General features: G+C 53.5%; 1 protein-coding gene and 1 long non-coding RNA gene across 2 annotated transcripts in view; both read left to right on the top strand.

Annotated features, from left to right (window-relative positions):
- LOC140702371 (maestro heat-like repeat-containing protein family member 2B) overlaps nucleotides 1–19258 on the top strand; it is a 32136-nt gene extending 12878 nt beyond the window's left edge. The window contains exons 12-34 of the mRNA XM_078381048.1: nucleotides 396–436; nucleotides 1582–1717; nucleotides 2798–2844; nucleotides 3331–3438; nucleotides 3857–3976; nucleotides 4338–4463; nucleotides 5193–5345; nucleotides 6111–6137; nucleotides 7118–7246; nucleotides 8505–8732; nucleotides 9643–9744; nucleotides 10802–10925; nucleotides 12273–12382; nucleotides 12844–13093; nucleotides 13245–13306; nucleotides 13634–13788; nucleotides 14070–14232; nucleotides 14443–14633; nucleotides 15051–15188; nucleotides 16410–16521; nucleotides 16859–17005; nucleotides 17840–18013; nucleotides 19085–19258. Of these exons, the coding sequence (XP_078237174.1) occupies nucleotides 396–436; nucleotides 1582–1717; nucleotides 2798–2844; nucleotides 3331–3438; nucleotides 3857–3976; nucleotides 4338–4463; nucleotides 5193–5345; nucleotides 6111–6137; nucleotides 7118–7246; nucleotides 8505–8732; nucleotides 9643–9744; nucleotides 10802–10925; nucleotides 12273–12382; nucleotides 12844–13093; nucleotides 13245–13306; nucleotides 13634–13788; nucleotides 14070–14232; nucleotides 14443–14633; nucleotides 15051–15188; nucleotides 16410–16521; nucleotides 16859–17005; nucleotides 17840–18013; nucleotides 19085–19258 (3017 nt within the window). The remainder of the gene's footprint in view (nucleotides 1–395; nucleotides 437–1581; nucleotides 1718–2797; nucleotides 2845–3330; nucleotides 3439–3856; nucleotides 3977–4337; nucleotides 4464–5192; nucleotides 5346–6110; nucleotides 6138–7117; nucleotides 7247–8504; nucleotides 8733–9642; nucleotides 9745–10801; nucleotides 10926–12272; nucleotides 12383–12843; nucleotides 13094–13244; nucleotides 13307–13633; nucleotides 13789–14069; nucleotides 14233–14442; nucleotides 14634–15050; nucleotides 15189–16409; nucleotides 16522–16858; nucleotides 17006–17839; nucleotides 18014–19084) is intronic.
- Nucleotides 19259–21904: 2646 nt separating this feature from the next.
- On the top strand, nucleotides 21905–23738 carry LOC140702365 (uncharacterized). The gene is made up of 3 exons (XR_012081491.2): nucleotides 21905–22164; nucleotides 22445–22622; nucleotides 23138–23738. It is a non-coding gene; the product is annotated as an uncharacterized LOC140702365 (long non-coding RNA).

Raw genomic sequence — 23738 nt, 5'->3', positions numbered from 1 at the left:
GGCCAATGTCAGACATATGTCCCAGGAAAACCCAGGCCAGAGCACCCCCAGAGGGGCCAGAGATCAATGTGATAAGATGCAAGGCAGGGCCTCTGGGCTTGAAGGAGACTCGCCGTTCCTTGAGCCCGGAGGGAAGGGGAATCCTCCTATTTCTCAGTGAAAGCTCGGGCCAAGGGGAGTCCGGGGCGCTCCAGAAAGGAGCAGGCCCACCTCCGGCCCACCCCAGACCTCCATGTCCTTTTGTGGCTTTCCGAAGGCGCCCGGTCCGTTGCTGGAAGGATCCTAGTGACTAGACCTGGGAAGGAGATGAGGAACCGTGGGAAACCTTTCCATGATTCCAGGGGTTGCATCACTAACATCCTCCCCCCCCTCGACCCCTGTTCTTCTCCTTTTAGTAAAGCTCCCAAGTCCGCAAGAAGTCTTCGGACGGCTTCTGGTGAGCAATGCTTAGAAAAAGCATCTACGTTTTTGTCTTGGGGGGGTGGGTGGGAGGAGGGTATGGAGGTGAAAGGTCCTCTCAGTTCCTTGACCTCCCATTTCCCAGAGTGTGTGGTGGCTTCTCGGTGCAGGGATTCCAAAAGAGAGGTATTGCAGAAACTTCTTCGGCCCAGTACGCTGGCTGGGGAGCTGAGTGGGAGACCCTTCTGGCCATCCCGTAGCAAAGTGCTCCCCGTCTCCCCCTTTGAACGGAGATGTCGTTGCCTTCTTCATTGCAGAAAATTAGTTAAAGGTGGGCTAACGAGAAATGTAGGAAGAAAGGATCTCCCTGAAGGATCGGAAAGTTCCTTCAGCTGCAATATTGTTAGCTGGCTTCATGACAACCCAGGGAGAGGCAAAATGCAGCCCTCAGCCCTGCTGGGGCCAACCAGCTCCCCCGCTTGTGTCAAAAACTGAAAACGCAACAACCGAAGGGGCCACGAGAGGGAACTAGAGAAGACGTCCCGGTCTTGTTCTGGTCTCTCAGTGAGGAAACCACCCACTTTGCTTTTTTGGGGGGCAGTTTTCTGTGGGATGGTGTCATCTCGTGGAAGGGCTCTCCCGTCCAAATCCAGCGGAGACACCCAGAATCCTAAGGAAAGCGTCAGTTAGGATAGTGCCTGCGTAATGCTAGGCACTACTCTGGGCGGTTTATGTAAAAAATAATAATAATTAAGGACAATAAATAGAACATCATCTAAAAGCAACGCATCTCATATAAACCAAGGAAATCAAAACCATCCGTACCGCAGCTCATCAATCAGACTAACCAGGCGATGGCATGAAGGGTGGCCTCGTTGCCACCAGAGCCTGACGAGAGGATGCCCTCCGAGGCTTCAGGGAGCAGCCTTGCTTTGAGCATCCTCTTCAAGGCCGGGATGTTGCCCAGCGCAGGACCCTCCCCCCCGGATAGGAAATGGACCAAGCAGAAAAGGCGCCAACGGGTCCCTGGGACCCCCCTCCTCTCGGGAGGGCGATTGCCTGCCTATTTCCAGGAGAGGAACTGCTCCTGAATCTGAGCCGCTGGCAGTTAGAGATGGACGGGTGAGTCCTGGCTTCTCCTTCGGGGGCCCTCCTTTCTCATGTCTCCTCTCCTGCCTACAGGTATTGTCCTCCTCCGGGAGCCAAAGAGGCTTCTGGGCCCTCCAGCTTCTGCACGCCCTGCAAGCTGACATCCACGAGGCTGTTGTTCATCTGTGGGCGCAGCAAATCCCAGTGCTTTGGGGGTATTGCCAGGCAGGTAGGTCGCCCGATGGGTGCCTGACAGGAGGATTCATGGTGAAATGCTTTCCCGCCCCCCCGGCCCCTCTCAAAATCTTAAAAGTGCTGCGCTTCACTTTGCAAGCTATCCGAGGAATAGCGCTGTCTTCCAGAAGGCCCCTTGATCTTGCTTCCATTTTTCTAAAGTTCCTGACATTCGTTTTATCCGTTCACCTGATTTTGGATTTTTTCCTGGACGAATTCAGGAGCACCTAGCAATCCAAAAATAGGTTTGCCTTTTCAGACCTTTTGCCCCAGTTCTGAAGTGCTTCCCTAGACAGCCCCCCCCCACCTCCAAAGGAACGTACACGAAGCAGGTGGACCTCTATATAGGTTCTGGCAGGCATGGGGGGGTGGCTTAAAGTCTCTGAGCAGTTTTCAAATTCATAAAGGAAACAGTAAGGAAATAGTTATGTTACTTTTGTAACATACATTCATTTTCTATTTGTATTTTTACATGGATTCTATTAACATGTCAGAGAACTTTAGTCATTTTGATGATGTCGCTCTCTCTATATATTTTGAATCTATATGTAAAGATCACGATGTTTACTAATAGGGTACACACAAAAACAGGGCACAGACAATAAAAACAGGACTGATTTTCCTACCATTTGGTACTTGAAAGATTGTGAAAAATGTCTACACCTTGTGCATGACACACCTATAGTGTGAAAGTCATGTGTTCCAAGTGATGATGTTGACCATCCTTGGCTAGTTTGAGGGATAGTAAGGAAATATTATTCTTGTGAAATAGCACCACAATTGGTAAACAGATTACTTTTGCCTCCTTTTTTCACATGTAGCCAATTATATTTAGAGATGCCTTTCAAAATCCTGCCTGGGGGTCTCTAAGAGGGAGGTTTTTGCCTATTTTTAAGAGTACGTTAGTAGGACGTTCCTCTTTAAACAGTGAGGGATGACCAACAGATTCCATTTCAAGAAGTCATGGCTCAAGTACTACTCTTGAAAAATACGGTCCCAAACTCTACACCACACCCACACCCACCCACCCCCGTCCCAATTGAGTTGGTACAACGATGTCCTCTTTTCCTTCCAGAAGGCACCAGAGGAAGCCAACCTGAGTGGCAGCAGAAGCTTCTGCAGGTGAGGTTCTGCTCTTCTTCGACCAGGAACTGGCTGGAGGGAGAAGAGGGATCTCTTCGACAGACCAGGCTGGGGGTGGGGGTGGGTTCTCCTGGACTCTGGTCCATTAGCCTGAGGGCAAAAAGGAAGAGCCTGTGAAGTCAGATGCCCTGGGCAGCAAATGGGAAGAAGGACAGACAGGTGTAGACGACGTAGGACACAGCGGAGAACCGTCCTCCCCCAGTGTTTGACTCGGAGACCAAGCTGGTCCATTTTGGCTCTCCGGTTTGGCAGCCCATTGGCTTTAGACTAGGTGAAGAGAGTGCTTAGCCCCTTTTCCCCTCAGCTCCTGTGGGAAGTCATAGTCTCCATTTCTTTAAGAAGTGATTTTCCAAGGACATTTTTAAGGCATTTGGGCAGGGGAAAGGGCAGGAGTGGAGTCTTAGGAGCAGACGTCGAGGCCCTCGTGAACCAAATGTCTGGATTCATTCATGCTCTCCTTCCTAGTTCCTGAGGAGGTCCCTGAAGACCATGGAGGACGACAGGTGGACCAAGAACCTGATCTTAGCCCTGGAAGATCAGATGGGCAGCTATGCAGACGGGTCCCTTGAAAAGGTTCGTTCCCCCGTTTCTCGTAAAACGCGCAGTCCTGTGGCCCCTCAGCTTCTCCCCCAAGCATGGAAAGCTGCTGCAACCTGGGGGAGACCTCAGTCCCTCTCAGCCAACATTCGTCCAAAGCAGCTGCTGCAGAACATAGTGGCGGAAATCCTGTTGCTTCGCCTAGGAAGTCGCCCTGGTGGAGGCCCCTTGAATGGGCGGGGGTGGGATGGGTCGACGCCTCCCTCAGGATTCTGTTGCTTCAGTGGGCCTTCTCGAGGGCCACTTTCCACACCAAGCAACCGGATTTCGGCCGGAGTTGTCCAGCCTCTGCTGGACGGCCTCCAGTGAAGGACCGCCGACCCAAAGATCTAGACAGGTGTCCGATTGTTCGACTGAAACCTCCCCCCCCGGTCTACCCCTCCTTCTCTTTCAGAGCGTCCTCTATCAAGTCCTGGGCTTGTCACTGGCCTGCTGCGCGGACCGCACGTACGTCCTGCACTGGCTGGAGCGTTTGATTGAGAACGCCAATTATTTGGAAGCAGCCGAGAAAGAGGTGAGTCTCTAGCGATTCAGGGCAGCCTTCAGAGTTCTGTACCCACCTGGCGTCTCTTTTGTCCTTTGGGGGGTGGGTGGGGACGGTGGCGGCTTCTTAATAGATGGACGCCCTGCTCTTCAACCAAGAAGGGTTTTCTACCTCTCTTAAGTTGAAACCCTCCACAACATTGCAAGGGAGTGAAGAGCACCTGGCTGTGCTAGGATGCCACAGAGTCAGGAACATGATGGTGTGCTAGGGGTGGTCTTCCCTCCCTTCCACACGGGGAGATCTAATCCAGTTTAAGTCATTTCTCACATCAGCATCCCTTCTCCAATTTTTTTCTCTCTCTCGGTCCCCTCCCCCCCCACCCCCCTTACAGAAAGTTGCCGAAATCCTTTCCTTTGCTGCGCTGGACCATTTAGATCTGACCCTGGCCACCTTGGATGACTGCGGAGCTGGCATAGATCTCAAGATGGGGCTGTCTGCCCTCCTCACTCACCATAAGGTAAGCCAGTGGACGGGGCCAGCAGGTCAATGCCAACTCTCAAATAAGCCACCCTGGATTCAACAGGATCTAAAACTGGAGCCTGAGCCTCCTCTAATGCCAGCCATTCATCTTCACATTCCATGGGATCGCTGGCTGCAGAATGAGGAGGTTTGCTCAACTGATGGGATTTACCTAAGTGTTGACATACGACTCAGCAGTGCATTCTGTGGCTGAATTCCTGTTGGGCAGCTCCACCTGCACCTGGGGATGACATCATCCTCATTGGTGGCAAATCCCTGCTCATTATGAGCCCATTGCTGCTGCTTGATGGCAATTTCAGGGTGCAGAACCCCAAAATTGCCAAGAGAAGCCTGTCACCAAGCGGCATCTTCTGCAGTCGATTTGTGCACAGAATCATTGTGCCTGCGGAGCTGCTCAACAGGATTTCAGCCCCTGGGCTTCTGCAGATGAGACAGGTGGAGTGCTGGATTGTTTCCAACACCCAAAAACTGAAGTTAAGCATACAATCCTGAAGCATTTTTAATGGTGGAAAGTCAGTCCGCCTTCCCCCACTCATCCCCAGATCACAGGACATAAGTAATTTGATAAAACCAAATCAATCCTGCTGCCATGGCGATCAAAGAAGGGACAGAAGAGGGAAACGGGCAGAGAGAGACAGACAGACAAACAGATGATAAGGTAGCAGCCTCCACCTTGCTAAAACACCCCTTTCTGTTGCCTACTTAGGATTACAAGACTGGCAGGCGAGGGCACCTCCTTAAGACCCTGATCCTGGCCTACAGCCGGGTTGCCATCCGGGCCCCCAAAGAGTTCCTGTTGAAGAGTGGGGAGGCAGAGATCCTGAAGAAAGTCCTCAAACTTTACAGGATGAGCTTCCAGGTAAGAAGTAGAAGGGGGTCGGAGGGTTGGATTCTGGTGAAATGGGGCACGGAGGGAGCAGGTCGCTGTGGGGAGGGGTGGGAATGGAAGAGAGGGAGTTCACTGTACTCCAGAAACCAGCCAAAGTGACCTGCCCTAAAATTCAGGTGCCACATTGCAGCTTGTGTGTCTCAGGGTGCTGCCATTAGCCTTTTCTTGCCTCACTGAGAACTGAAGCAGATGAGACGCTTAGCTCCTATTCAGAAGTGGTGCTCCTCAAGTGCTAAAAGATGTCTGGTTGCCATAGTAGCTGACTTCCCTCACCTTCATCCCCTGCATTTTGTAGGTTTTGTTTCATGAGTGGCCACTTTCAGTGCTCATCTTGGATTGTCTAGGCATCTGGCTCTGAGGAAATCTCTTTCTGGGAGCCAAAACAAAGAGAAAGAAAGAACGAGAGAGAGAGAGAGAGAGAGAGAGAGAATTGATCTCTCTTTTAAATGCCTGTCTCAATCCCGAAATCTCACTTCCCTCCTTCCTAGCAAGGAAGAGGTGACATCTGCCAAGAAGCATTCAGTTTTGGGCTTTTTCCATTCAGAACCGTTCAAGAAAAATCCAGACCATTGAGGGGGAAACCCCTCTGATGATTCTGCGCCATTTGCATAGCAAAGCCGTTTATCCCCTGGCCCAAGGCCTGTGTCCTTAACATTTTAAACAATAAATTTAAAAAAGGCCAGCTGCCTTTCTAGGCTTGTGCAAAGAGGTCAGTTTCTCCATTTTATTTTTCAGGTCCTGGGAGTCAAAATTGAGAGCCAGGTAAGCTGTCGCAGATCTGAGGGTGTGATCGGGCACCTCCGTGTCCGAATTTTTCCCCTTGAAGTGGAAGCAGGATGGAGGGCCCCTGCTAGGGCCCCTATTCATATGTGGCATTTCCCCTAGTGGAATCTCTTGTCCTACTATGATGATGATGATGAGGATGATGATGATCAACTCCTCCCCCCACTTGAGGAATCCTAGAGAGATGCCGCCAGACGGCATGAACCGGGGGGGGGGGGGAGGGCTTGCTATTGTTGTTGCCCTGTCCAGTCGCTTCTGGATGGCAGCCCTCGTTCCGCTTCCAGAGGGTGGGAGACGTTCACACCAAGCTCACCCTGGAATCCTGGAATCCTGGAGTTGGGAGGCCATCGAGTCCAACCCTCTGCTCGAGGCAGGAATCCGAATCAAAGCAGATCCGACCGAGGGTTGTCGAGTTGGCTCTTGAAGGCCTCCAGGGTTGACTCCCGCTCGCGAGTTCCCAGGGCCAGGCCGCGATCTGAGCCCCGTTCCAAACTCAACTGGCTATAGCATGCTGGCTCTCGGAAGGCGGCAGGACTGCGAAAGGATCCTCACACGATCAACCCTTTGAGGAGGCTTCTTTCTTGAGGTGGAGGGACCCGAGAGAAATCAGCTTGATAGGCCGACAGAATTCCTTAAAAGGGGTTCCTTCCCACCCCTGTGGAATTCGTGTCTGCTCACTGCGGTTTCTGTGGCTGGTGGTTTCGCAGAGTCTTGAACGAAATCCTTCCTGACTTTGGGCAAGGCTCTTTGAACCACATCCTTCTCTCGGGTTTGATCTTTTCTGAGAGAGACTCACCATCGTTCGAGGCGAATCTGGTGGGGAGGCAAGAGGAAGCCTTCTCAGGGGCTGCCCCCAGGTTCATGATCTCCCTGCTGAGGGAAGTTAAACAAGCAGATTGTAGACATACATTTGGTACCAGTACCAAAGGAGGAGGATGATGACCATTGGGTTCTTTTAGGCAAGACAGGACACTCACCTGAAGCTGATCTTCTGCGAGAGCGTCGCCAGCATCTGCAAAGCCATCTCTGAAGCCCAGGACGGGAACTTCCAGCTGGGCTGCAAAAAAGAGCTCTTGGAGGCTTTGTTGGTAAGCAACGTGGGGGGGTGGGACACCCGAAGGGTCCGGTGGGGTTCCCAGAAAGCCCAGAAGAGGGAGGGGGTGTCTCTTCAGACCCGGGGGGGGTCTTCCTCGTGGCACAAAGGAGACTTTTGGAAGCTCCGCCAGGGAGACCCTTCTTGGAGGGCTTCCACCACGAGAGCCCCACACGCTCTTTGGGGAGGGGTCTCCTTGGGAGCAAAGTGTCCAGCCGGCAGCTCTGCTCAGAACGGTTGTAGCCCCAACACCTCGGGGAATGGCTGTCCGTGGAAAAGACGGGACTCCCCCTCAGGAAAGCACCTTCAACCCCCTTCTGGGCGATTTTAGAAAGCATTTTGGTCGTATCCTCTGTTGAGTGGATGAAACCCTGATCTCTCCTCCCCCTCCTTCTTGTTTCTCCTTCTTCTTTGCTCCTTCCACCACCACCACCACCACCACCACCACCACCACCACGGGGGTCTTCAGGCCTTTCTTGGGACGGAGCGCCTCGAAAACTTGAGAAGCTCCCTTCTCCCAGCAACCATCTTGGCCTTAGTCTCCCTGAGGTAAGTTATCGATAGGCAACGGAGAGGCCAGCTGGGCTAGGGAGGCCTCCCTCAGGGAGCAACTGGTGTGGGGCGGGGGCGGCTCTTCGATGTGACATGGGGGCTCCCCTGTCAGTGCGTTTGGTTGACGGGCACGAGACGGGCAGGGAAGTGAGGCTGCCAGCTGGCTTCAAGGCCATAGGGTTTCCCTCCAGAGACACAGTCCTCCAAAGCTGCTGTCCTTGCCCTGCCCACTCGCCAATGATTATACAGAGGCAGAGGCAGTCTGATTGCTTGTCACGATGCTCTCACATGTAGATCAGAATGAGAAAGAGCCAGCCTGAGATTTGGGCTGCCTTTCTGCCTGGGACCTTTGTAAACCTCTGTCTGGATTCTCAATCTACCTTCCTTCTGCTAGCCACCTCAAGCCGCGCCTGCCAGTGGAAGCTCTCCGGGAAATGCTGGACGGAGTCATCAAGAGTCTCTTTCTCCTCCCTCCCCTGGAGCGTCTTAAAAGGATAGCATATGATGAACAGGATGCGTCCAACATCGAGGTATGTCAGGCAGGTTTTCTTCTAGGTCTTCCTTTTTAACCTCTGATGGGAGCTTTCCTGAAACATCCTATTGCATAGGAGGATGCAATATAGAAGAGGATAGAAGGCTGAAATGTCGCTTTGCCTTTTTTTTTTTAAACCGCCAAGGCCTCTTAAACATCCTAATGTCATTGTGCGGTCAATGTCTGTTTGTTTCCACTCTTTGCTGGGCCTCGCTTTGCCCACCCCCTGGTTTATGAGGAGCCCATGGCGTCAGGGGAACGGTGTAGCTCTCGGGCCTCATTCCCTGGGTTGTCCTTTCAGCTCATGTACACCAGATCCGTTGAGGCCATGGGGAAACTCTTCGAGGTCCTCGTTACAGAAGAGCCAACCACAGAGAGGATTGATGTCATGTTCCAGGTAAGCATAAACCCAAAAGGAAATCCCCTGGATTGGCATTTACATTCAGTATTGCAGAAACTTTGCCAATTTCATGGTCAAACTATAAATTGAGGATAATCTTTAATTAGCATATTGTCCGAATTGTCCCCATCAGATCATTTCAGTATTTATATAGGATCAAACTAGATCTGACACGCAGTTGTCCATCTTTCTCTGGAGGGCCTCCAGTGTCGGAGCGCTCGGCCAGATCCTTGGTTCCATCGTTCGACAGGAATCTGGTTTCCTGTCCCTTGAGTCCATCATCCCCTTATGTGCTTATGCGCTTTGGCATGACTGAGAACCCCTCCTGCCCCTCCTCAGTGTGACCACCTCTCGGCCTTCTTTCCTCAAGGTTAACCATGCCCAGTTTCTTCCGTCTTTCCTCACAGGGCTTGGTTTTCGGTCCCCGGATCACCCTCGTGGCCCTCCTCTCCACCTGTCCCAGCCAGTCTGCATCGCCCAGACTGATCTCTCAGACACGAAAGCTTTCCTCAAGAGCGAAGTGAGGTTGCCTCTTAGAACGGCCGAGCCGGAAGGGAGGCCTAAGTCTGGGCCCTCCTCGAGGAGGCCGAGTGGGGAATCGAACTCCCCACCTCTCACTTCCACAGCCAGAGCCCTGAACCCCTGAGCTCTCCGGGAGTGCTCGAAGGAGGGATGATCCACAACATGTAGATCGGGGGGGGGGGGAGCCTTCCCTCTCTCTCACCATTTCCACAGTTCACCCACCGGGCCATGAATGACCAGCTGTGTTTGGCAGCCAGATGGGCTACGTGGCTCCCATCCGGCTGAGGGATATCTCAAGGAAAAGCAGAATAGGTTTGTAAAATGGAAAAGGTTTGCCTCTCAGAGAGGTCTCATAAACGGGTCTGTGTTCTTGCTTGGCCTCCAGCCGATCGAGCCCTGGTTCCTGGAGTGTGAGGGGAGCCGAGAGAGGGCCCTGCAGGCCAGCTTCCAGGTTCTGGCTCCCTTCCAGGCCAGCTTTCGTCTTCCGGTGAGTCCTCCTCCTCTTCCTCCCGCCTCCTCCTCCTCCTCTTGCTGGCCGACCAGAAGACCCTGTGGGAAGAGTCCCGATATTCAGGAAGGCTCCCCGGAAAGAGGCAAAACTCTCCCTCTCCTTGGTGTCTTTGGACTTGGGCTCCATGACTTTAGGCCAGCCTTTCCCAGCCCGGGGGCTTCTCTAGAGTAAGGATTTCATCTTCTCCTGTGTGGGCTCGGCCATCGGATCAGATGGGACAAGCATGAGAGAACTCAGCTTGAGTGTGTCTATAGAAGGGAATGCCTTTCTTTCGAAGGGTAGAGGCCATTTCTGCTCTGCTGATGTGGTGATATGCACGTCCATCTGGTTCCCTTCCATCCGATGCCCATCAGGCTTCATGCCTTTGGTCTTGGGGTGGGGTGGGTGTGCATTTTCAGAGTGATGGAAATCATTGATGGTGTCCAAGAAAGGAGCAATGAATGGTTTCCTTCTCAATCAGCACCAAAGAGCAGAAGTGACTTTGCAGAACAGACGTCTCAGAGGAGACGAGAGTCTGGCGACCGCCCTGGGTCTCCACTAGGACTGTCTTCTCCTCGATTGACACTCACTCCCCTCCCGGTAGCACCTCCCACAGCAGGGGCTGTAGAGCCAGGTGGGCTCACCTTGGACCCGGGCTGGCTGTGGCTTTCCTCCCCGTTTCTCTTCCCACCTATGCCAGCCTGATGTGTCCCAAGCCTGGACAAGAAGGCGGCCCCAAGGGCTGAGGGCAGGCCTGATCCAGAGCTCCTCTCCCCTCTGGGACGATGCAGACGAGCTTGCTTGGTTTGGGGACTGGCCTTCCAAAGGCAAGGAGGGTTCCCTTGGAAGTTGGCTTTCACAAACACAGGAAGGCCACCTCCTTCGCCTCTTGGCAAGATGAACATGCGATTCGCGTCAATGACCAGGCTCTCTGTAAGGTCTGTTTCAGGCCTCCGAGAATCCCTTCTGCTGCAGATCTTGGAGGAGAGGTTGGTTCTGCAAATCCTCAGGCCTTCCAAGGCCATTTCAATCGGTTTTATTCTCTTCTTGGTAGGACGGAGAGAATTTCAAAGGTTACGGTTTTGCGGTATCCTTCCTAGCCCCTTACATCCTGGAGAACTCCATCGCATGCCGGCAATGGGCAGCCAAGTGCATAGGCTGCCTGATTCATATTCAAGGTGAGAATGCGTGTGTGGAGGGAGATGGGATCAAGGGCTTCAAGGCCAATCAATGGGTGCCTTCACTCTGTGACCGCTAGCGTTCTTGGAGTGACTCTGTCTGGAGGTGAACCTGGATGGATGTAGGACCCCGGGAAACCTCTTTCCAGCTGAGATGGACCCCACTTACAAACGGACAAGGGGATTATCCTCAGGGGAGGCAGAAGGTGCTCCTTCAAGGCGTCAGATCCCAAGGGTGAAAAACGCTGCCCGTTCGAGGTGGCTTCATCCCCAAGCCTGCAAATCAGGGCTTAGAAAATGACGAGGATGACCTTCAAACAAATTGGTTTAGCCATTAGAGGACACCAAGAATCCCAGGTTGACCCATGTTAGTTTTAACAATGAGGGACCCTGTGGGTGTGAATTCCACTTTGAGCCCTTTTTGGTTCTTTCCAGTGACGTTTTATGTGTCACCAATTCATGACTTTAGGAGTCCAAAACCAAAGGAAAGAGAGAGGTGGCCGGACAAGGCAGGGAAGCAGTGGCGGACAGTGGGAAGGGAAGGGGCAGGCTGGGGTGGGGTGACATGGAGTAGGAAGTTGGTTAAATCGGGCAAAATCAGTTGATTCCGAAAACTTTGAGTCCTCCAGTTTAGACGACCCCGAACCAACCCGAACTAGCAAGTCAGCGATTTTTTTTTCCTGGTCTGCTTCTCTGTTTGTTCCTTTCTTTAGTCAACATTCCCTTCCCAGATTTGTGACCCTGACTTTCAGTTAATATTGTGGCCCACATTTTGGGCCCGATTTGTCATACATTGTTTAACTATTTCATCTTGCGTTTTGAATTCTGGTAGATAACGATACCACATTTTAATCCGTTTTTCCCTTACATTCAGAAGAAGTAACTTATGCGGTTTTCCTTACAAAAAACGACTGCTTTATCGCTTGTACATCTTGAGTCTCTTTGTGTTTTTGCCCACCAATCAAGTATTGTGCCTTGTTCTTCTAGTTCTTCCCTTACTCTCACACTTAAGGCCGCTTTTAACAAACCTCTAAATCTCAATAGAGTTTCTTTTTCCCCATTAATGTGGGTTGTGTGAATGCTTCTGTGGGTGAGACCCATTCAGGAACTTTCTGGTCCTTTTCTTCCCGGATCTTGGTCCATACCCAGTTTAAAGCTTTCCTTATCAGATGGTTCTTCAATGGTTTATCGTCTTTTGCTTTTTGATACCCTAGGAAGGTGGTGCCATCCTAGATTTAAATCATGTCCTTCTGATTTCTATCTTATGTCAGTTTCTAAAGCAGTCCATTTCTTTACCTAAACGAGAGCACAGGCTTTATAACATGATTCACCCTCTTTTCTTTCCAGGCGGATCGAGAATCACGGAGGCGGAAGAAAAAGAGGTGACGTCTGCCCTCTGTGATCTCCAGGCAGAAGTCCCCACCGATCTGTCTGGGGCTTGGGCCAGACTGGCTAAGGTGATTCCCTTGATCGGGTGGGAATCTCCCGAGCGCCTGGGTCACATCCACCTCCCGAATCGGTTGGAGTCCTGTTTTCTCAGCGAGCCGAGTCAATGGCCAGGCTCATTGGCAGTGCCTTCATCTCTGAGATGAGGTGCCTGGGTATGAAATCCGGGTGGCCTGAGCCGTCCTGTGTCCTCGCGGAGAGGCTCCAGTCCTTGTCCAACTCCAAGCCCACATTGGGGCCTTTCCGGTTCTCTAGGGGAACCTGCTGGAGTCCACGGGGAAGTGCCAAGGCCGCCTTGTTTTGGAAGAAAGAGCAAGATGCAGAGAATTCCTGCAATCCCTGGGCAAAATCCTTGGGCAGGACTCTTTGGAAAAGCATAGAGCTGCCCATCCTTGGTCTGGCAGGAAATCTCACTGGGGAAGGAGAAGGTCTGAGCTACAGAAAAAAAGCCTGTCCTTTCTTTTTTTGGCAGGTGGTCAGCATCCATCTCGCGAAGGATCAGCTGTTGGACTTCACCGAAGCCATCCTGGAAGACCTCGTGTCAGGGATTCCCAGCTATGCCAGGGCTGGTGGTTACTGGTTGCTCGCCAACCTCCAAAACCATGGGGAGGCCATGAAGAGCAAGGTAGCCATTTGCCAGGAACCCTCCTTTTCTCCAGGCAGGAGATGCAGAAGTCAGAAAGAGATCTCCACCTGCATCTTTTCAGCTTTGCCCAAAGGATGCTGAACTTCCTTTTGTAAACTTCTGCCATTCTGCAGAATCCAGAATTTCTCAGCCAGCAGAGCCATGGCCACCTCGGGTGGGGGATTCTGGGTGCTGTAGTCCAAAAAAGGCCCTTTTCGTCTCCTATTCATCCCCGTTGTTTTCTCTAGGTTGGCCCTTCATCTGGACAAAGGGGTCTTGGGACGACCTTTCTGGCCACGTCCAGACGTGGGCCCAGCTCTATAAACCACGTGGGCTGTCACCTCAACCCGGGGGGGGCAGCGGCAAGGGGGCGCCACTGTGGTCGTGAGCTCACTGGAGGCCCCAATAGATGGGCTTCCGTTCCAAGTCACTTCAGCCAAGCTAAGACTTGCTCAAATGAGAACGGTGTCCTTTCAGGGGGGCAGGAAGAGTAATTTTGTCCTTCTGATTGCTAAATAGAATAATAAAGAAATAAAACCATTCTTCACTGAAGCATTGCTTTTATGATGAAATAATCTGGAGGATTAGCTTTACAAGAGCAAATCTGAGCCAGGGATCCCCGTCTTGCTCCTTCCAGGTGCCCGAGCTCCTCGATACTTTCTGCAGCCACCTGCCGATCATCACTCAGGGAGGCATGGAGGAGGTCCTGCTGGAGGCGGTCTGCATCATGGCCCGCTCCCACCTGGACACAGTCTTGGGCCACCTCCTCCGCCGAAGCCTCCCCTTGGACAGGTGGGTGCTGGAGGGAAAAGACAGCTTTCCGTCCTTGGGGGAAGAGGCTTCTTTCTTCTCGGTCAGGCCCCGGTCCCTTAACTGGGGCGCTTAGATCGAAAGGACGGATGCAGTCCTGGTGGGAGACCCCACACAAGGTTTCTCCTTGCCCTGTGAGAAATTGGTTTCTCACTGCCGGGCGGTGCAGACCCACCAGGGGCTTCTTGCGCCCAAGCTGCTGGTTCTGAAGGCCAAGTCCAGGCTCAGGCCATCTCTGCAACTCCCACCTTCTCTCCTTATAGCGAGACTGGCAAGCTGTGGAGGTCTTTCGATCGAGACCCATCCCTGGCTGTGCGAGTCCTGGCCAAGCTGATGTCGTGTGTGAACCAGCCCTCCATCCTCGGATCAACAACCAGCTCTAGCATTGATGAAAGCGGGGACTATGCGGAGGAAGAACCGCTCAAAGTACGCTCCAAGGGACACGGGATGGCCCATCCTTTGAGACCACGTTGGGAAAACCGTCTCGGCTGTTCTGCTCTGAGAGCCGCTGAAATGGGTGGCTCCAAGGAGGCCAGAACCCTTGCCTTGGGGAGGAGGGGAGGATCTGAGACCCCCAGTAACACCTGGTCTCTCTTCTCCCCCCCCCCGTTCCCTTCCTCTTCCTCCCCTCTTCAGGCCACCTGTGCGATCTTTGAGGTCCTCTCAGGACTGCCCTCTGAGGTGGATCTCCAGAAGGTGTTCCCGGAGCTCCTGTTCACCCTCCTGTGGCAGGTCAGCCAAACCCTGGGGCAGAAGATGCCCCCGTGTGAGGGTCGCCGCAGGCTGTTCCTGAGGGAGCAGCACCTGACGCCCGGGAACCCTTGCAGGTAACGTCCCCTCCCTTGGGCAGGCTTGGGAAACCTGCAAGCCTGAGGGGTGGGTTTTTTTTGGGGGGGGCAGGCAGTCTTTCTGCATGGGGGAAGCGTGCCCACGTCTTACGTGCAGCAAGGAATGGCCCCATCCCACGAACCTCTGCCCGGGTCCCCTTCTGGGCCGAAGGCGGCATCCTCTCCCGGCCGCGTGGAGGTCTTTGCCAGCCCTGCTCCTGGAATTTCCCCGCTTCTTCTTCTTCTTCTTCTTCTTCTTCTTCTTCTTCTTCTTCTTCTTCTTCTTCTTCTTCTTCTTCTTCTTCTTCTTCTTCTTCTTCTTCTTCTTCTTCTTCTTCTTCTTCTTCTTCTTCTTCTTCTTCTTCTTTGGAGGGGGGGGCGATTCTGAGGCCCTCTCTGGGTCCTTTCCTTCTGCAGCCTCTCTGTGGACACCCTGAAGGCTCTGGTCGTGAAGGGGACACCAATTGCATCCCAGGAGGAGATCAAGACGGCAGACTTCTGGGCCTTACTCGGGGATCCTCGGACCCACCCTGAGGGCCTTTGCCAGTTGACCAAGTAAGTGACTTATGAATAGCCGAAGGAGAGGAAAGGGCTCTGGGGCTGGTGAGATTCTGGGAGGTGGAGCCCAGGAGACACAGGTTGTCTTTCCCTGCGATGGCTGGTCGTCCAGGTGGCTGTAGAATGGCCTCCAGCCTGGATCATCGGCCACAGTGGATCATGAGAAGCAAAGGAGGGAGAGTGGGGTTGCCCCACGTCTGGCGTAGGGGCTTCCCAAGAAGCATCCCTAGTCCCCTGTGGGAAACGGAGTCCTGCCATTTCCCCTCCTGCTCCCCTGATGACAGAAAGGCAGGGGTGGTGGCACCCCCAGAAGCTCATCCCATCCAAGGTGCTCCCCACCTCCCCTCCTTCTCCCTCTGTTGGGAAATCGAAACCTGGAAGGAAGGAGGGAGGGAGGGAGGGAGGGAGGAAGAAGGGAAGGGAAGGGAAGGGAAGGGAAGGGAAGGGAAGGGAAGGGAAGGGAAGGAAGGATAGAAGGGAGGGAGGGAGGGAGGAAGGAAGGAAGGAAGGAAGGAAGGAAGGAAGGAAGGAAGGAAATTAAGGAAGGAAGGAAGGAAATTAAGGAAGGAAGGAAGGAAGAGAAGGAAGGAAGGAAGGAAGGAAGGAAGGAAGGAAGGAAGGAAGGAAGGAAGGAAGGAAGGAAGGAAGGAAGGAAGGAAGGAAGGAAGGAAGGAAGGAAGGAAGGAAGGAAGGAAGGAAGGAAGGAAGGAAGGAAAGGAGGAAGAAGGAAAGGGAAGGAAATGAAGGGAAGCAAGCAAGCAAGCTAGTTCTTTGTTCATTGGCTTTCAGCTTCTACTCCTCTTTTTCATTCTGTTGGTACTTGTGCTCAGGTGAGAGGTGTAGCGAGGAGGAAGAACGAGTTTAATTGAAGTCAATAGATTTTGTGTTCCTTTGGGTTCTCCAGGTCTGCTCACGCTCTGGCTCATAAATGTGGAGGGTTACAGTTCTTCATCTCCTGCTGTTCAGCTCTACCAGTCTCCCTGCCTCTATGTCTGCCCAAATCTGTTTTCTCCCTCCCATTCTCGCACTTGTGGGGCGCTTTTCATGCACGCATCCGGCCACCCTTCCTGCATTCCAGGGCGACCTGCACCCACAACTCCTCCCACGGAGGGCAACCTCTCCCTGCCCCAAGTCCAATTGGCCCGGCTCCTTCCCTGGGCAGCAGTTGTGGAAGCTGGTCTTCTCCTTGACGGTTCCCTTGTTCATCCTCTCTCCCAGGTGCTTGCTGGAGAACGGCTTGCTGAAAGACCAGGTCATCCAGGACGTCCTCCCCTGGATGGATGCCAGCTCAGAAAAGCTGCGGCTCGCAGGAACCGCTCTCTTCACAGAGGTGAGAGCCAGGGGTTGGGGCACTGGGGGGGGGATCTGGGGCTGTTTTCTGGTTCTGTACTTGCCCACGGAGCTAAGCAGATCCTTGTGGAAGGCAGAGGTCTCCTCCCTCAGCTGAGAACATTGGACTTGCCCTAGATGAAACGGGCAAGAAATATATGGCACCGCATGGAACGAGGAGGAAGAAACTGTCCTTTCTTGCACACACAAATGAGGCCAGATTTACGTCCCTCTTTGAAACTCCGAGTCCCTTGATTCTGGCAGGGTCAGAAGGCTGAGCTCCGGAGGCCGAAGGGCCCAGGGACGCAGGGTGTAACGAACGTCTCGAACTCTTGCAGGTGATTCAGGAGCCCAGCTTTACCCGATGGGCCGCACTCAGGGCCTTCGTTCCGACCCTGATCCGGAACGTGGAAGATCAGAACGCCGGGATCCGCCGCATGGCCCTGCGCAGCCTTGGCCGCCTTCTCCTGGTGGCACCGGACCAGGTCAGCCCTTCCCCCCCTGGAGCGGCCCTTGTTTCAAAAGGCGTGGGCTGGTAATGGGTTCAAGACACGCCCTCCCCATTCCCTCCTCGCTGGGGATAAAAGCAGGGACCAATCCAGAGACGCCAGAAACGGTAGAAAATCCACATTCAGGGCACTTTGGAGAAGAAGGGGGTTCGGTGCCCTTTCCTGGATTCCAGTCCACCTCGGTGGATCCACGGAGGGCCAAAGGCCAATCTCAGGTGGACCCAGTGGTGGTCCAGCCTTCCAAGGGCTGGTGGTCGTGGGAACCTCCGGCACCAAGTCAGGTCAACCATGACCTCTTCCCCCCATCCTCTCTTTACTAAAAAGCTGAAGCCTGTCCGGCTCTCCATTCCTGCCGAGTAGAGAGACGGGCACTTCGTAGTCCTATTCCCGGGGAGGCGAGGACGAAGCGCGGCCCCAGAGGTGCCACCGAGGGTCCCTCGCTCCCTTAGAACTCGCCCAGTCCACTCACCGGGTTCTGCGCGGCGCCCACGCCCGTCTTCAGCGACACGGTGCCAATCCCCAAAGCAGACAAGGCAGCCGGCCCTTTCCTCAGACACCTCTTCTGATCAGGATGATCTTCCTCGCCTGGATTCCTCATCGCCTTCCTTGTCCTTTCAACCCACCCGTTTTGGGACTACCTTCTGGGAGAGCAGAAAGCGAGCTTTTTTTCGGAAGGGAAGCCCCTGGGAGGTGCGGGTCGCCCGCTAGGGAAGAAGGCCTGGGCTCCGACCCGCCACCTCCTCTGGCCAGCGGGCTCTGGGGAAGGACGAGGGGCTGAGAGAGGGTCCTGGTCTTGTCTCCTCCTTCCAGGTGAAAGGACTGAAGAAGGACCTTCTCATCCTTCTCTTCAACCACCTCCGGGACAGCGCGGCGGTTGACGAAGCTCTGGAGGCACTGGCGCTCGTTGTGCCGTGCCTGAGGATGGGGAAAGTGGCCTTCCTCTTCCGCGATCTCTGCTGGAGGGCCAGCAAGTACCTCTCTGAGGTAAGTGGATGGCCGTCTCCCCCCTCCAAGGGCCCACCCCCCTTTCCCTCCCTGACTCAGGAGAGCCGAGATCTCCCCTTCCCAGGCATGGCTGATGTTCTAGCTTTGCCCACTGTCCGCCCAGAGACGGTTTCTGAGCTGATGATCCTCACCACAAGAGAGGCTTCTCTGGTCACGGGTGGGAAACAAGATCCTCGGTAGATCCCGCCGAGAAGAGGCCGAGAACCAGTCTCGAGTGTCAGATCTTCTGTTATTTTCAAACAGACTTCGACAAACTCGGCTGCTCTCCTCCCTCCACGCCTGCTCCTCGGCCATCGAGGGATCCTAATCCTACGGTCCCACGAGGGCCCGTGTCAGGATGACTGAGGGAATTCTTAGGGGCTTGAAGTATCTGTCGGAGACAGAGACCATCACCCAGAGCCCAAGTTCCATCCCAGGGATCTCCAGGGAGGGCTAGGCCAGAAATCTGGAGACTGGCCAGCCATGCCATCAGCGGACGAGGGCCTTCCCCCTCCAGATACCCACCGCTTTACAAGCCCTGCTCAGGAGAGGGTTTGCCTGTCCACGTTGACAAAAGGGCTGCCAGTCTGAACTGACCCACGTGGGTGGAGTGGTTCCCTGTGATGGCACCAGGGGAGCCTGCCTCCTCCTCCTCCTCCTCCTCTTCCCAGGCCCTTGGAAACTTCATAATCTCTCTTCCACCCCATGAGGGAAGAACTCAGCCTTCAGGGCGACCCATCCCCTTAGCCAGGGCCTCCACTAAGAGGGGAGAAACCTTCACCTGCTCCTAAGGAGCCTCCCAGGGATGCCGGTCGCCCTAGGTTTCCACTAGGAAAAGGCAAGCCCTCCTTTGCTGAGCGCCGCGAGCGAGTGAGCGAGCCGCCGAGGAGGGGAGGTCTGTCCAAGGCCCGGACAGGGCTCCTCCCTGAGCCGTCGGACACACGGACGAGGCCGGGCAGATTCCGGGGCCTTCCTCCTCTTCGCCAAAACGTTACGGTGCCTTTTTGATCTCTTGCCAAAGAGTGGCTTTGCTGTCCATGAAGGTGAAGCCTTGTCTTTCCCCGGTTTTAGGAGGACGATGCTATCCGTGCTGCAGCGTTCCATCTCTTCGGTGCCTTGGCCACCCGGGCCAAGCAGGGGTACAAGACCTTCTTTGCCAATCTAGTGAAAGAAAACTTGGCACTCTTGCTCATCTATCAGGGCGACCCGAACCCCAAAGTTTCAGAGGTAGGACTGGAGCATTAAGGCATTGGTTACATATGTATAGTTCTCTGTTTTCCTGCAAAATGTATTTTTAAAGTAGATGTTACATAGGATGTTGAGAATTTTCAAGGTGTTTTCCCTTCTTAAGACAAAATGACTTCTGATCTAAGCCCCCAACCCTATTTCGAACGTCCCGTCCGTGGCCCAGAGAGACCTGGTTGGGAGACAGCTTCCGAGTGCCAGCAACCTCCCCGAAAGAGGATGCTGGGGGTTTTCTCTAAGCAACAGTCCCAGGATCCCACGGGACCCGATGACCCCTTGGCTGGGCCTCCGTCCTGCCCTCTGCTCAACTGCAGAATGCTCAGCCAGCCTTTCTTCGGCGCTTGGTTCTGCTCCTTGCACAGGAGACGATGGCGCCTGGGGATGTCCCCATGGAGCTCAGGGAAATAGAGGAACCCACAGTGTGGGAATTGGGGCACCAAGCGAGCAGAGCATGGAAACATGGCTGTTTTGGACTGGATTGTAAGGGAGTAAGGGAGAGAGGGGGGTCTGGAAGCTGCCATGCCAAAAAAAGAGAGAAAATGTTGCATCTCTTCCTCCCGTAAAGAAGCTTTTCCACACTCTGAAATAGATCTGAGCCGGATGGCTGAGATTTCTGTTCTAATCCGAGGGCTGAGTTTCAGCAAGAAAGTCTCAGCCACTTTGGGCCAAGACACCTGGAAGGCCCTCTCTTCGAGGGGGGTCCCTGCTGCACATCCGACCTTGTTGGAAGGCTGGGCTGGTGGGTGCGGGAGACCAGGCTTCTCCCGGACCAGCACCTCAAGGACAGGAGGCCCATCCAGGAAGTCAGGCTGCCTCCAGCCTGGTCAGACGTCCAGGGGTCAGCCGAGGTGATATGGTCTGAAAAGGCCTTTCCTCCTTAAGAACCCACTTTGTATCAAGAGGTCTTTTCAAATACATAAATTGGACAAAGACGGCTTCAAACAGACTTTTCTGAAATGGGACTCGATGTGATCTTGGGCTAGATAAAGATGAGCAGCACTCAAGCTGGCCTGATTTTGGAGGAAAGCTTGTAAATCTACCTGCTGGCATTATGGATGCTTTATGTGTGTATGGTGCATGCCTTATCTTCGTATGATGCGTACATCCGAAATTTGAAAGTCCATTCTCTGTCTTTTCCTCTCCTTTTTTAGGCATGCAAAACGGCCTTTTTGCAGTGTCTGCCCTTTGTGACCAAAAGACACCTTCAGCAGCTGCACCAGACCACCGAGAGCAGCAACATAAACGCTCTCTGCCAACAGCTAGTGAGCAAGAGAGAAGGGGGGGGGGGAAGAGAGGCTTTTGGACCGGGAGTGAGAAGGCGGGGGAGGGACAGGGAGTTGAATTAACCAAGCCTAAGTAGACTGTCATTGCTAGCTAATGTATTGGCCACATCTTTCCGAAAGGTTCCAAGGGGGCTTTTATAATTATTTAAAAAACAACAACACCAAAGTTGAAATCTAATCATAAACGGTTGCAGTGTTTGAAAAGCATGACACGAGTCTCCTACTAAAACTCCCCAATGAAGAAAAAAATCTGGTTCTGATCTGGTTCCAAGGCTACCCCTTGACAGCCTTCTCTGGAAGGTTGGCAGGAACCGAATCCAGCTCCTTCGGCCACGCAGGGACGAGAGGACACACTCCCTCGTCAGCCACAGAGAACCCAGGGTGGTGTATGTAGTGGACAGAGCGGTGGACTAGGACTCCGGAAGCCTGGCTTTCCATCCTCCCTGCGGCGAGGAGACCAGGTGCCAGGGCCCGTTGCACCCACACGCCCGGTCGTGCCTCCGGTTCCACCACGGAGGTGCAGACGGAGACCTTGTCGATTGGATGTGGCAAGTGAGGAACAAACAGGACAGAACCCCTGAAAGGAATCTGGCCGTTCTCGTAAGCTGGAAAAAGGGATGGATCGGTTTTACTGACATGTACAGTAGTAATCAGGAAAAAAAACACCCAAAAAGTGTCTCTTTCAAAAAAGGCAACACAGCATTGTGAGGTATCGGCCCAAGACTTGAATAAAATCCTTGCCGTCACCCTCAGGAGTATCATGGTGTTCTTTTGACCATGGATTTGGGCGGCACAATGAACTGAAGTGATTTTTACCTCCCTCTTTAGGTCCAAGAGGGCCCCCACCTGAGCATGGGCCTCCAGAGAGACCTTGTGCCCTACTTCCAGAGCAGGCAGGAAGAGCTCCAAAGGAGAGCTGTGGAGATCTCAGGTAACCGGACAATCCTCTGAGCGGCCCAGCGGGGAATCCCAAAGAGAGGTCTGAACCACCGGGCTGGGCAGCAGTTCTGAGGGAGAAGATGGTCTCTTGAAGGATCTGAAGGGCCCTTCCACAAATCCCAGAAGTCAGGGAGGCCGGAGGAAGGGAAGAGACACCTACGAGGGTCTCAAAACCTCCAAGAAGTGCCGACGGGGCTCAAATGTCGCCCAGCTACCCTCTACCCCAGTCTCCCTCCCTCTTCACTTCTTTTGGAAACTCTACGGAAGTTTTCCCTCAGAAATGCACGTGCTCTCCAGGGGGTCAATTCTGTCACGCTTCGGGTCTTACCAGCTTCCTCTTCTCCCTCATTAACCCCTCTCCAACTTTTGTTTTCCTTTTTATATGGAATTCGTGCTACAACCCCTGCTCAGTGAGGGTGTCGGAAGCAGCCTCAAGCGGATTCCCACCATCGGGAAGGGTCGAGCCCTCTCTCGACTTCCAAGGAATCCCATCTAGCAGCTTCTGTGGGCAAAGGGAGAATAGTGGGAGGGGCGCTTCCTTTCGGTCCAAATCCTCCCCACAACCCGGCCTCGGGAAAGGCCACCTGACCCTCTGCTCCCTTCATGCCTTTCCCTTAGGAGCCCTCCTCCAGAGCACCCCAGTCACAGCGCTAGACGAAAGAACGCTGCAGCGTCTTCTGACCGGTAAGGCACGGGAGCGATGGGGGCCATCGGGTCTCGCTGCCCACCTCAGTGCTCTCTCCTTGCTGAAAGAATGGGTGGGTCGTTGGGGGGAAGAAAGGGAGGGAAGATGAAGATTCCTTTCGCTTCCAGAAGGAGGCCCCATCACAAAATACGGGTTTGACCCTCCATTGACCAGACATTGGATTCCGGAGGGTCTGGAGGAAGCCCAAGCGTTGAGCTCCCGCATTGGCCGCCTAATGCAGGGTTGATCTGTGGATGCTTTGCCCACCTCTTGTTTCAGAACTCGCCCCATTGCAGGGGGACGCGAGCACAACCCTGCAATCAGCAGCGGAAGCTCTACAGGACCACGTCCATCAAAAGAGGGCAGAACTTCAGGACGACGCCACGCGTGGAAGCCGCACCACTCAGAATTCAGCCACGTGGTACCGGCGGCTACTTGGTTTTCGCCGGCACTAAATGTACGTATGTGGTTCTAAAATGGTTTTCTATAGTTTTAACAGCCAGGGTTGGTTTTACATGGCGTTCCTGAAGTACTCCACCCAGGTGTTGTGGGAGAGAAGGCCGAATAACCAACTCTGGACGCGGCGGTGGTGGTGGCGGCGGTTGAGGAAGGAGCAACTTGAGGGGAGGTGGAGGTGGCGGGGAGGGTTCAACAGCAGCACAAGAGGAGAAGGTAATTTCTCCTTTGTTACAACCGTTTTTCTCTGAGCTCCTCCCGAAAGGCACACCTTGGAAACGCATCAGGGTTGGACTGGAGCCGGGAAAGTGAGGGCACCGGGTTACTCTACAGGCAGCCTGAATGGAGACCTTTTTCCTCGTGTGATCACACCGCTAGATCCTTAGAAAGAAGGGTTAATGTGCTTCATTGACAAAGGGGGGAAGTGAGCTCAAACGTTCCTTGGAAACATCAGAAGGACCCTCCAGGGCCTCTCCGCAGACTTTCCATTGCTTTCTTGCTCTTTTCTTCTTCCAGGCCATCCATCGAGAGCAAAGGCTTCACCCCATGAAAGAGAACTTCTACAGCCGGGCATTCGCCAACCATCGGACGAGATCCAAGAACTGACTCGTGGGACTGGAGGAACAGGCCGACGGATTCGACGTTGAGAAAAGAAGGGAGAGGCTCAGGTTTGAGGGTACCAACTCCTCGCCATTTCTCAGATCCTCCTCTGGCCTAGAGAAGGTCAGGTAACGAATGAATTCTGCAGGTTTGGTCCACCGCTGATCTTCTCTGAGGAACTGGAATCCGTCAGGGATTGAAGACAGCTCTTCTTCCTGAATCTTCTTTTGTTGAAGAATTATTTAGATCATTGAAGAAAAAATGGCAAAGCAAAGGAGATGCACAACCATAGGTTAAAAAAACCATAATAATAAGATGAAGACAAACTGAGGGGGATTAAACTTTCTGGTCACACTGATCAAATAAACCCAGACAAAAATCAGAGGTTTCCAATTTGGTACAAAAAATATATATAGATGGTTGTTGTGGGTTTTTCCCATCCCTATCTAAATTCCTTTCCTAAACCTTTCCTTTCCCATCCCTACCTAAACTCTTTTCCTCCCCCTTTCCTTTCCCA

The sequence above is a fragment of the Pogona vitticeps genome, chromosome 12 (assembly GCF_051106095.1).
Source record: "Pogona vitticeps strain Pit_001003342236 chromosome 12, PviZW2.1, whole genome shotgun sequence".
NCBI lineage: Eukaryota > Metazoa > Chordata > Lepidosauria > Squamata > Agamidae > Pogona > Pogona vitticeps.
Note: the sequence above shows the minus strand (reverse complement) of the source record. Positions and strands in the feature narration are given on the sequence as shown.